The sequence below is a fragment of the Anser brachyrhynchus genome (assembly GCF_964034855.1).
Source record: "Anser brachyrhynchus genome assembly, chromosome: 2".
Lineage (NCBI taxonomy): Eukaryota > Metazoa > Chordata > Aves > Anseriformes > Anatidae > Anser > Anser brachyrhynchus.
In genome coordinates, this window is record NC_137695.1 from 146,126,137 (window position 1) to 146,138,433 (window position 12,297).

Below are 12,297 nucleotides of genomic sequence, written 5' to 3' on the forward strand. Positions count from 1 at the left end.
TACCCGTAACAAGGACTGGGACTCATCCTTTGCCTTGCCGTCCCCGGATCCAGGGTAGGTCTGGGTGAGCTGCCCGGCCTTCTCCGCCGCTCCGGCTGGCACGCCCTGCAGGAAGCCCTTGCTCTCCACCGCCAAGCCGTAAATGGGCCGCGCGAGATGGGCAGCTTCTACGTTCGGACTATCCCTTAAAGGCTTTGGCTGCTCTTGGCCAACGGACACGGGGGTCAACAAGCCTAAACTGGTCTGTGTGTAGGACGGGCTCCCCCTCAGAATGTCTGTTCCTCTCCAGGTCACGTTACGAAGATCATCAGCGGGACTGTCAGTCCAACCCTTCTCCTTAAGCACTTCCTTATCTTCTATCTTTTCCCTCTTGACTATGCTGTCAGATATGGGCTCCCCCATTTTGGGGTCTGGATTAATCAGACTGTAGACCTTGAGGTCAATTTTTGGCTCCTCCTTGATAGACGAAACGCTGTGACTGTCCTCCCCATTGGCTGTAGTGACGTCCACCTCCTGACAGTGCACAGTGTTGAAGTGCTCTAGTAGTGACTGAGTGTCAACAGCTGTGAAGCTGCACTGACGGCATTTGTAGCAGTTGTGTACTCTCCTGGAAGGAAACGAGAAGTGCGTTAAGGCGACTCTCCCCTCAGCCCTCCCGCTCTCACTGGCTTTACCCACCAAGAAGAAAGAAAATAAATTCAACGTACAGTACGAGTCCCTCCAATAAAGCAAGCAGGTTTGCTTTGTTGTCTGACACAATAGGGGAAAAATCCTGCTGCTTTTCACCCCCACGCCTTGCAATGACCTCCTATTGTTCATTCATACTCCACTGCATTATTCTGAACTTCATATAATTTTCACTGGGATTTTGTGTTGTTTCCTTTCCTGTTTGCTGCAGTACACTCTCCACTTTCCATTGTGATAGAAACACTGACTGAAGTAATATTTTTTCTTTCCCAACCAAAATCAAATAGTTAGAAGAGGAATGTTTTCTTTGTATAAAAAAACGAACAAACAAAAAGCAACATTCACATAAATATACTCTAGAAAAATCAAATGTTGAAAAATTCCTTTGCTTTCCACCATTTTGAGTTACTTTAGTTGACAAAGATCATTTTGAGCGGAGCTCTGCTTAACTTACGGGATAAAAACACACCAAAGGATGGCAGGTTGCACACAACAAACAATACTATTTGTCCTCTGTGGACATTTCAACATGACCTTAGATGCTGCTCTAAAGCAAAAGCAGCATAGTCGGCTGTGTCAATACAAGCTGCATTTTCCTGTCAAACACAGAAGTGATTGGGTAAGACCCGGAGCAGTATGGAATAACGCGCCTTCCTGTTTTCATTCGCGAAGCCTATATAAAGTGCTGTATTACTAAATTATGTAAAGCATATGTTGCTACATTGGAACAACATGTTACCACTTTATCTATCAGAGGAACAGAGCACTTTTTTATGAGCTATATAACATTATGAATAATCATTTAATGCACAGAAGTGGTCCGAGCCCTCCGTCGGAATCGGGCCCCATCGCGCCAGGCCGAGCCGAGCACCGTCCCTGCCCTTCCTCGACACGTTCGCAGAGCTGCAGCAACCTTCTCCCTGCAGATCCGCTCACACATCCACACCCCGTGCGTTCAAGAGCCACAACAGTGTCTTCAGCCAAGCTAGAAAACGAGCCTTTCACTATCCACACAGGACAAAACTTGCATGAGAAAATCTGTTACTGCCCTGACAACTCCAATTGTTAGAATTAATTCTTCTGAGGCCAAATCCTGGTCTCGGTGAAGTCAATGGCTAAACTCCCATTGACTTCAGTAAGAGCAGGATTTGGCTCTCAATGCATCTGTGGAACTGGAATGATACACAAAATGTCCCTGTTTAAGTATGATAGTTTAGAAGGGACAACTTGCCAAACTTCCAAAAAAAAACAAAAAACCTTGTCTTCCTTCTTTCCTTTCGTTGAAAAAACAAACCATATGTTATTTACATTGTCTGATTTTCTTGCAGTTGTGTCAGCGTGCAGACATGAGCACACATTCAAATTCGAGCTTTTTAGCCCTTGTGCAATATCAGTTTTCTTTTTGTCATTTTCTGTATTTATATTCATTTTAAGGGACTAGATGGGCTCATTCAGTTACGCAAAAAATACAGTCAGCTATTCTCCATATAGCCTTATGGCAACAAAACCTACTTGTAGGAGAGAAAGCTGCAGGTTAAAATCCTGCTCTGGCTGTGTTCCTCTTTTTTCATTCTACAATTGTGTTTTATTAAAATCAGCTTCTCTCTCAATGCGACACTAATATATTCACTCTTGCAACTTAATTCTTCTCTAAACCAAGCTTAATTCTCTTCTGAACCAAAAAAAAAGGAGAGTGCTATCTGATCAAAACCATTTTACAAATACAAAAAGCCAAGTTTTAAAGAGGGTCAGCCCTGTAAAGGTGGGATACCATCAGGGAAGTCCAAGTTAGAGAGGGGCTAGTTATCTTAAAAGCCAAGTTAAACAAGACCATTTGGGGCTAATGGCTCAACCCCATACATTCCCCATGTGAAAGTTTATCAATCCTTTGGGAGACTACTTAGCCCTAAGTGTCTCTTGTTTAACTTGGCTATTTCAATAGCTAACCCCCTTTTCTAACTTGGCTCTCATCTACAGACATCACACCTCCAAACAGCTGATCTTTTTCTGCCTAACTTGCCTTTTTTTTTCTTTCTTTTTTTTTTTTCCCCTCCTTTCCCTTCCACGCTGGCTAAATGGTTTTGATCAGGAGCAGTAAACACCTCAGGAGTGCTGCCATGCTTATGAGGCCACAAACAAATGTAGAATATTAGATACAGTTGTAACTGAGTGGCTGGGGCCCTGCCGAAATCACCTTTTTTACATGAGAGCTTTCTTAATTTAAGGGATTTATAATCTATTCAAAGGGAGTCATGAAAACATCTTGTATTTTTTCTGTTAAGCTGTGACAGAAATTGTGATGTGGAAAAGACTGGTTTAGACAGGTAGCCCAACAGGCTTTTTCTTCTAGGATGTATACTTCTCTAGTAGTGTTCGTCACTGCCATTATAAATCTTCGTATTTTACATGTCCTTTCTATTTTTCTATCCAAAAGCTCAAGGAAAGAAGGCTTAAGTTTGTAACTGTCCAATATAAGTCAAAGTCTCAAATAAAATAATAACTATTATAACCCTAGAGAACTTTTTTAGAATTGGAAACTCTTATCCTTCCCCAGAACAAGGCATAAAAAGAAGTATGTTTTCACCTCTGACTCTTTTCACCCCACCCTGAGAGCAATCAAGAGAACAAGTTGGCAAACTTTCATTTCTTTTTGAACCAGATTTTAAATCTACACAAGGTTCCTAAAGGTCTAAGTTACAACTAGATTTGTGCACAGAACTTCCCAAAACTAAGCCAAAAAAAATCAAAGTTCCAGTTTGCAAAGTACACCATAAGCACTTTTGTGCTTATTGGTCAGAGGATAGACGTTTGAGGAAAAGTTAAGTATGGAAGAAAATTAGGTAAATAAAGATGGAAACAGCATTCTCCCCATTATGATTTTGCTCCTATACCACTCAAGCAAACTAAAAGCAGGTTCAAGCCATAAGCTGGCATACTTCCCATGTGACAATGGAACGGCAATGTTACACCATCCACTGATGTCACTTAGCATTATTATTTTCACTACTAAATAAATCAACGACTTGATTATTCATGGACATTAAAACAGTCATGGCCCAATCCAAAAATTAAATGTCATGGAATTCTGGCCAAATTGCTGCTGCCCTGTTAGGTTCTGACAACTTAATAAAATCATATCATTTACTTCTACTGAAATACACCTGAATTGGGTTGCAATAGAATGTAAGAATTTTCCCTTGCAAAACTTGAAGGTGGAGAGATTAGATGTCTTTTTTTTGAGAGATTTAATGTTATTTATGTGAGATTTCTAATAGGCTGTGATACTCTTGACACTAGCGAGTTATTAATTAAGTCTTGTTGACATACTTCTAACTAGTCTGAAGTATTACAAAATACCATCCTCTACAAAACAAGTAATTTTTTTAAAATTACCTGAAGACGTTCCTTTGCTCTAGGGCATAGAAAATATTCTGGATGAAGGTACGGCTGTCATATCACTTCAATTTTTTTGCATGCTTTGAATTTCATTAAGAATATAATAATTGCTAACATTTCTTGTGAAGAAACAGGCTCATAAGAAAGTTTTCTTCGGGGATGGGTGCTGCACTTGGGCTTGCGGGGAGAGGAAAATACTCAGTAGAAGCAAAGGGAGCAAAAAGCAAGCAAGACAACTCAGCGGAAGGGCAGAAAGGGGAGGAGAATGGGCAGAGCAGAGACCAAGGCTGAAATGAAACGCAAGCAAAAGCCACTGGCAAGAGCAAACAAGTTCAGAGCAGTGAATTAAGGTGTCAGGAGGATGCAAAAGGTCTTCGCAGCTGCTGCTGCTGTTCGCCAAGTGAAGGCCCCAGCTCTGCCGCAAAGCAGGAGCTGCTGGGCCTCAATTTACACATTTGCCCTTGGTTGGATTCTCCAGGGAGCAGCCCAAAAGCTCCATGTTCCCACAACCTGCACGTCTCAGACCTTTCTCCAGCTTCTGCTGCCTGTTGGTGTCAGGGGCGGCGGGGGGCAGCCCCGAAGTCCCCGTCCCCAGAACGCAGGCATGGCGCTGGGGGCACAGAGGCTGCAGCTCCAGTGGTACTCCTTTGCCTTCACCGTCTCACTCCACTGACATTTAAGAGGTGAGAAATTTCATATAATTCTGCTGAACAGCCCTACAGAGCCGCCATCACGTGCATTTGCAAAAATAATCTCTGTTTATTAGAAAAAAATTATTCTGCTCCACTGCCAAAGCTCGTATTTCATTTGTGAGTCTATTTGCTTTTTATGTTTTGCTGTTGTTTAATGAATAACAGTCACCAGCCTACCTATTTTTTAAAGAATTTTAGACCATCTTTCAAGCACAGCGTTTGTAATTAGCACTAGCACTGATCAAATGCTACTGTCAGTCTTTTTTGACAGTAAGGATTTTCATGAAGAAAAAAGTAATTTCTGCAAAAATGAGAAAATGTCTTGTTCTCCCACATTTTTATAACAAGTCTGAAATTGAAGGTCTGCAAGAAGCCTCATTCAGCTTTAAGAAAAAAATGAAAATTTAAAAATAAATTATTCTCAAGCAGAAAAATAATATCTAGACTGAGCGATCTGACATGCAAAATTTCCCCTAATAGTCAATATGATATTTATCTAAATTACATGTGTTGGCATCTTTTAGCTCATCAGAATAGCAGACAGTTTTGAGAAAAAATAAATAAATTTCACAATGAACGCATGGAATACCTGATTCCTCAGAGGAATAATGGAAAATGAGCGGTAGCAGAATTAAAAAATATAGGCCAACAAACCTTCTGGGGATTATTTGAGTAAGCACCTTTTAGTGAGATTTAAATACAAGTAAACTCAAGTGCAATGTGATTCATTAACTTCAAATTTAACTGAACAGGTCTCAAATAATCATGTCAAGGAAATACTGAATGAGAGTTAAATGTTAATATACATTTCTATAGAAAGAAAAGTTGAAATGAACGACTTTTGCAAATTCTAACACTATTGCAAATACATGGCTGCAAAGGAATAATATTAGGACATAGAAAAAAAATTTAACAGATACAGGCAAATTGTAGACAAAGAGCCAATAGGAAACCAAATAAAAGCAAATTAATTAAACATGCTGTTCATGTCTTAAAAAAGAAAATAATCAAGAAAGCAGACCAAAAAAAATACACGAACTCAAATAAGTAAGAGCTATCTCCAATACTCACACATTATCTAGGGTAAACTTAAAGATGTGAATGGCAAAACACTTTCTGTGGCCACATTAATCCTTACGACCATGTTCATCATTACAATCCATTCAGCCACTTATTATATAAAATGGCAGTTTACATATATATATATATATTCATGTATATAATTTTATATACATCAGAAATATATAATGGTGTGGCCTAACAGCTTTATTGGGATAAACTCTGATGAAGCCACAGAGAAGACCTGAGGTTTCTCTGAAGCCTGAAGGCTGTTAGCTGCCTCCACACAATGTGGTTCTATGTATGTCACATAACTCCCCAACACAACGATTTTACACCACTATTTTTAAGTTCTTTTAAAAATCTGAACTAATCTGTACCCTTATTTCTTAAAATACAAAAAGGGAAATACAAATCAGGTATATGCAAAGTTTTTGTTAAGAAAAAGGAAAAAAACAAAGACCTGATAATAATATAAAGAATAATGCCCTAGCAGTCTTTTTTATTTGTTTTAGTTTGGTATATTAAAAACTATGAAAAATGAGGCATTGAAAAGCGAGGTGTTTGCCATTACAGAGCATGTACCAAAAACTGAACTAACTTCTGCGATTTCAAAGACGATGCACAGTGGGAAAGAAGAGCAGCAGTATATGTAGAAAATAAACAAAATTCAAATTTAAAAGGGAGTGGGAGAGCGGGGTACAGGAAAGGGAAAGAAGTTGGCAGTTGCGGGGATTTTGTGCTTTGCTTCGACTACACAACATCCTCAGAGTGCTCTATAATGCGGTAGACTGAAGGCTTAAAAATACATTGTTTGAGTGTTTTGAACAGAATAGGCTAATTTTAGACAAACAAGTTGAGATTCAAATGTTTAAACTCATCTCTTGATTTTCCAGAGAGCACATCACATAGCAATTCCCACTGACAACTGCTGGAGCTGAAGGGTGCTGAGCACTCTGGAGGACAAACTGCTGCCATGGGGTATCTGCATTACAGTTCTGAAAGTCATGGCTTCTCCTTTCCTTGGGAAAAAGGATTTTAACTAGGCGTGCTTGTTAAAACTTAAATTAGCAGCTGCAGCAAAATAAAAGTGTTTTTCAGTCAAGGAGCCATTTCAATCTTCCAGTTATTTAACCACTAAAAAAAGATCATGCCATGCCCCAGCGGCGGACAAAGTGCTGCCTATGGAGTTCTACAGCACAGCTCAAAGCTGCTATAATAACGCTTGGAACTTAGATACCACTTTTCATCTTCAAAGCAGTTTACAAACATTAACTAATTAATCCGCACAACATCCCTGAGGCCCACTTGGATCAAAAATGGGGCACTGCATGCTGGGACCTGAATCCTCCGTGGGCCTTAGTTCCAAATTAAAGATGAGCAATCTGCTCTTTTTTTTTTTCCTCCTTTTTTTTTTTTTTTAAATAGACTCCTGATACATTGCCAATGCAGCCCTCTGTTGGGCAACATTTGGATGCCCCCAGCTTTAATCTCTATTAAAGTATCATGCCCCAGTCTGCCTTCGTTAATTTTGGATGTCTTGGAATCTATTAAACGTGGCACAGTTTCTTGAGCTTTTAACAAAGCTTTAGCTTTGAAAATGCATCTTCTTTTGTCTTCATTCTAGCTGGCTTCCATGCAAAGATCTTTTAGATGAGATAGATACTGAGCTTTCCGTTGTTGTTGACGCATTAGCCTTAACTATTAACATATTCGGCATGATTTTCTAATATTTAACATCGCTTTTGCAGCAGCACATAACTGTAGCTTTTTACAAAGTCTAGGAGCCAGCTCCTCCTCCGATGTAAACTGGACTGCCAGTTTACAACAGCACAGGAACTGACCCAAGAAGTTTAGCAGGGAGTTGGCTGCCATCGTGACATTGTGTCAGACTGAGTCAGGAGACTGGCTGCATCCACCTCCAAATAGGAACATTAGCATTTAAAATAAATAGAATGACACTGTAAACCAGCAACACAAAAATAAGCATCTGCAAAAGGATCTTGGGGGATGACATCAACAGACAAAAGAGTGTCTGCTCCCAGTGTGAAACCAACACCAAAACAGCAGTGGAATGCTCTTAAACTCATTATTGCATTGCTGGACTCGGGAATGGAAAATACTACAAAAAGGTAGTACATTGAAGCACTGTTACGGAGCATGAAAGGATTCACAGTCTATCTTGGAAAGTAAAGCCATTTGTGTTCCCCTAATGAATGAAGATGCCAGCTTTCTGGTAAAAAGCCTTAACTAAAATAGTACCTAGGAGATTCTGGGTGGAAAATAGTTGACCAAACCTCAAATATGATGGAACTTCAACATGTACACACAAATCCAAACCTCCCTCTTCATCGCACAGGTTTAAACATGTAATTAAAGCCATGCACTTAGCTGGTGTTTTTCCAAAACACGGTGGATGTTGGATTGGACCCTGGCTATAAAGATTTGCATCTATGCACATTCCTATTTTGATTTCCAGTTTCCTCAGTTTTACAGAACAATGACATTTAATTAAGGAATCAGGAGGGCCGTTTGTTTGGGTTCCTTTTAGCAATCATTTCAAACTTCACTGTACCTGTAGTGTCGGGAAATCTCTTCTTCCACCTGGGTGGTAAAGTCACATTTGGTACATGAGTGTTCTTTGTTCTCTTTGAGAGTCAGCGGCCCGTCCGCCCCTTGCAGGGTATTTGTTTCGGGTTTGACATCAGACGCTTGGGCTTCGTGTGCGTTCTCATAGTGAAGCAGGAGAACATCTACGTCGGGAGTGGAGAATGAGCACTGATGGCACTGGTGTTTGACTCTAGAGCTTCCTGTCACCCCTGGAGACAGGTGCAAAAGCAAGAGAGCACAGTGGGAACAATTACTTTTTCTGCAAGCAAATGGATAAGTAATTTCTCCAAGGTGCTTTTCTGGGCTGCAGAGGCCTCGGGGACAGAACTGACAGTGCTTAATGGTACACTTATGAATGTTGTGTAGCTGCTGATAGTGACGGAGAAGTGGGCCCACCACTATTACATCTGGGCCATGGCTCTTTGAGTACCTAAAGTCACAGAACTGACAGTTGTAGCTCGTCACCATGCTGTCCTCTGCTCCTTTGCTAGTCAAGTCTTTCTTTTTTGCCACACTCGCACCCTTTTCTGTCTTTGTCACTAACTCCCCGTCTGCATTTTTGGCTAGATCATTCTGGTTAATGACAGATCCCCTAGAAAGCTTATCATTCAGATCTGGATGATGGCTTCCTGACTGGTTTCCCCCATGCTGTTTGCTGTAATGTTCTAATAGTTTCAATGAGCTGGACGATTCACAGCTGAAACTGCAAAATTTACACCAGTAGTAACTGGTTGTATCGGTACCATTTTGTCTAGAGGAATCTATTGGCTTGATGGGCACCGAATATCCAACTGGTGTATCATCTCCTGCTTTTACAGTGATTCTGTCTTGCCACTTCCCCAAGTCTCCAGAATCACATGGTCGAAGAGTAGGACTGGATTTATTGGAGTTTTTCTCTGAAGTTTTACCAGAATCAGAGGAGGGAAGGGCTGCTTTCATTTTGTTTGGGTGAGTCTGTAAGAAGTGTTGCTCTAGTTCAGTGGACGAGTTGCCCATGTAGGTGAAATTGCAGAATTTGCAGCGGAAGTACTTGGTGTTGCCTTGGCAATCTGGAGTTTTCCGCCCAATTCCGATGAAGGTTCCACCTAAAGTAACCTATGAATAAACAATAGCATCATTTTAGCTCCACTGTAGATTTAAACAGCAAGGAAGAAAAAAAAGAAAGAGAAACAGAGAGCAATTAACTCATAAGCCTCTTAATTAAACAACGTCACCACCATTTTCATTTGTGCACTTGTACTAATGTAGCAAGATATCATACTTACACCCTCACTTATTTAGCATTTGTTGATGAAGATTATGAAATGTTTCACACAGCTGAATATATATTCCATATGAATACTAAACATCTGAGGAAACTGCGGCATGCATCCACAACATGATCTGAATTCAGACTTCCTCGATAGGGCTGTTGCTTCCTTCACTAAATCACTAAATCAAGTTATCGATAGACGATCTAATAGTCAGTTCCTAAATCCCTGAGCCCTTTGACAGGAAACTTTGCTGTGACTTTGTATCAGGTGTGGAATAGAAGAATGAGCCCTCGGTCTTTTTTTTTTTCTCAATATGCTTACATGTTTTAATTATATTCATGCTTAAATGCCCAAGAGAATTGCTTTCTAAATATGAGAACACAAAAATTGAATTTAAAAGAGTTAAGTCACATTGCTGGGTTGAAGTATGACCAATTCTTTTAAAGAACAGTCCTGGAGGAGTATCCAGTACCCGCCAGGATGTCTTTTAACAAAGCAGTAGTGGTTGATGTCTGAAACGAGAGGCGGTTTTCTCAAAGATTACTCAGTACAGACGTTCTCCAAGGAAATCTTCCGTCCTCTCATGCACAGAGCCCAATTTAGTAAAACAAGGATGGAAAAACTACAGTAGAAAAATGGCATGTGGCAAAGAAACCTACCACACCCAAGGCCATGACATCACTAATTACAAAAAATAAAAAAAAAGGTAGGTCTACTTAACTGTTCTCATGATCTCTGAGCAAAATGGTCTGTCTGCAGGAAGGAAACAAGGCTTCCAGAGCTTATGTTGCTAAACCATGTGTTCGCACAGCAGGCAGGCCTGCCCTTCCCAGGAGTGCACCACACCTGCCCCGTGACATCAGGGGGATTTGCTGCTCCTGTACAACTGGTTTGGAGGCCAAAAAAAGAATCTCCTGACAAAAGTGTCACCGCTGCTCTACTTCTTTTCCTGAATAGTAAACAATGTACAGCATCCAGAAAATAACTCCTCTTCACACCCAAAATCCACAGCCAGCTACTCCTTTGTCATCAGCCAGTCTACGCCACTCTATCAGGGACATGGGTGGAAGCTAACATGTGCCACAATCTCCTTTTTTCTGCCCAAGAGATGCCTTATAGGGAGTATAAAATTTCCACAAAGGGTTCGATTTTCACTCTCCCAACCAGTAAGTGTATTACTACATTTCTGCACGATTCAGTTGTGATGCATTAGGCAAATGGTGTAATTATTTTTTGTCTCCTCCTCAACAGCTGTGCCACAAAGAAAGTATGTGATCACTGCTCATTCAGTATCACACCATACGGAAAGACTCAGACATACAGACAGCATGAAATGTAAACATTTTAAATGCATATAATATAAATGCCTTTTAGCCATTTAGCTCAGAGAATGAGACGCTATCCTTTGTATCCCATCAGAATTGTACATCAGAATATTGAGTCAAAGAGTTGCTAAACCATGGTGTAATGAGCTGCTATTCAGCCTCTGATTCAAAAAGAAAAGAAAAAAAAAGCACAATTCCCACACGTTGGTTAAAACTTTTTCTTAAATAAACTGAAAATTGCTTTATGTTTGTTTAAGAAACATATCTCAATAGGCACTGGTGAGCAGGAGAGCCAAATAGCTAGGATTTAACTATAACAATATTTTCACTTAAACTGGGACTCCAAGTGCTGATACCAAGTCATGAATTTGATTTTGAAAAGGTTCGGGAGGGAAGTTTTAATAGACCTTCTGTACTGCTGAGGATATCTTGTTTTATTAATTTTATGCCTATAAAGAACTGGAGACAAAACCCTACTGAGCCTGATCCACTGACAGTGGGATTTGGGTGAGCTCCATAGTATCTGGCACTTGAGGCCCTCATCCACTGCACTATTTCAATGTTCAAAGTCTCAGTGGTGTTGAAAGACAACTTAAAGAAAGCATTGATGGAATTATGGCAAACAGAAAATAACAGCAGTTCACTGTGTGATTGCTTCAGATGCAAGGTGATCTGGTTTTGCTCATTTAATTAGTTACGTATGTTTGTTCGATGCGTGCACAGAAAACTGGCCAAAATGCTTTACCTTAAGTGGCGCTAATGAGTAAATACATCCATTACTCTTAGCTGTCCATTTACAGAACCTACAGATAACAAACCTATTTTGCAGACACTCTGTAGAAATTAGTTAGAAATTGTGAATGACAATAATCCCTGCCACTGCTCACTGCTAATTACTTTTATTTACAAATGCTGGAAAAAACATATTATTCGTACTAGCATTTTATACAATGGGCTGTAAATCACAACATTCTCGTAACTTCTGCTAATCCTGCTTAGTGGCCTACATAGCAAATTTGTGTCCCATGCTAACACATCTTTCTCTGCATCAGAAAAGGATGAAAATGAACTAAGTATTCATACACTATTTGTGTTTACCAGTTGCAATATAGGGAAGAAAAAAATTCTTCACAGCACTAGACTTTAATTGATTATCAATTATTGGGCTGGCATTTCTGTGACTACCCTGCCACAATTCAAATTAATGTATCCCATTAGAAGAGCGTGCACGTGAAAGGCAACACAGGGTCATCTTAATGTTATTACACTCAAAAA

General features: G+C 40.1%; 1 protein-coding gene across 6 annotated transcripts in view; it reads right to left on the reverse strand.

Annotated features, from left to right (window-relative positions):
* The window catches only part of TRPS1 (transcriptional repressor GATA binding 1), a 213,999-nt gene that overhangs the window by 150,368 nt on the left and 51,334 nt on the right, over positions 1 to 12,297 (reverse strand). For 5 of the 6 annotated variants that reach the window (XM_080578055.1, XM_080578059.1, XM_080578058.1 and 2 more), the window contains 2 exons: positions 8,410 to 9,539; positions 4 to 607 (listed from right to left, as the gene is read on the reverse strand). In XM_080578055.1, coding sequence (XP_080434181.1) covers positions 4 to 607; positions 8,410 to 9,539 — 1,734 coding nt within the window. The remainder of the gene's footprint in view (positions 1 to 3; positions 608 to 8,409; positions 9,540 to 12,297) is intronic. The other variant, XM_080578060.1, reaches the window with a different exon arrangement.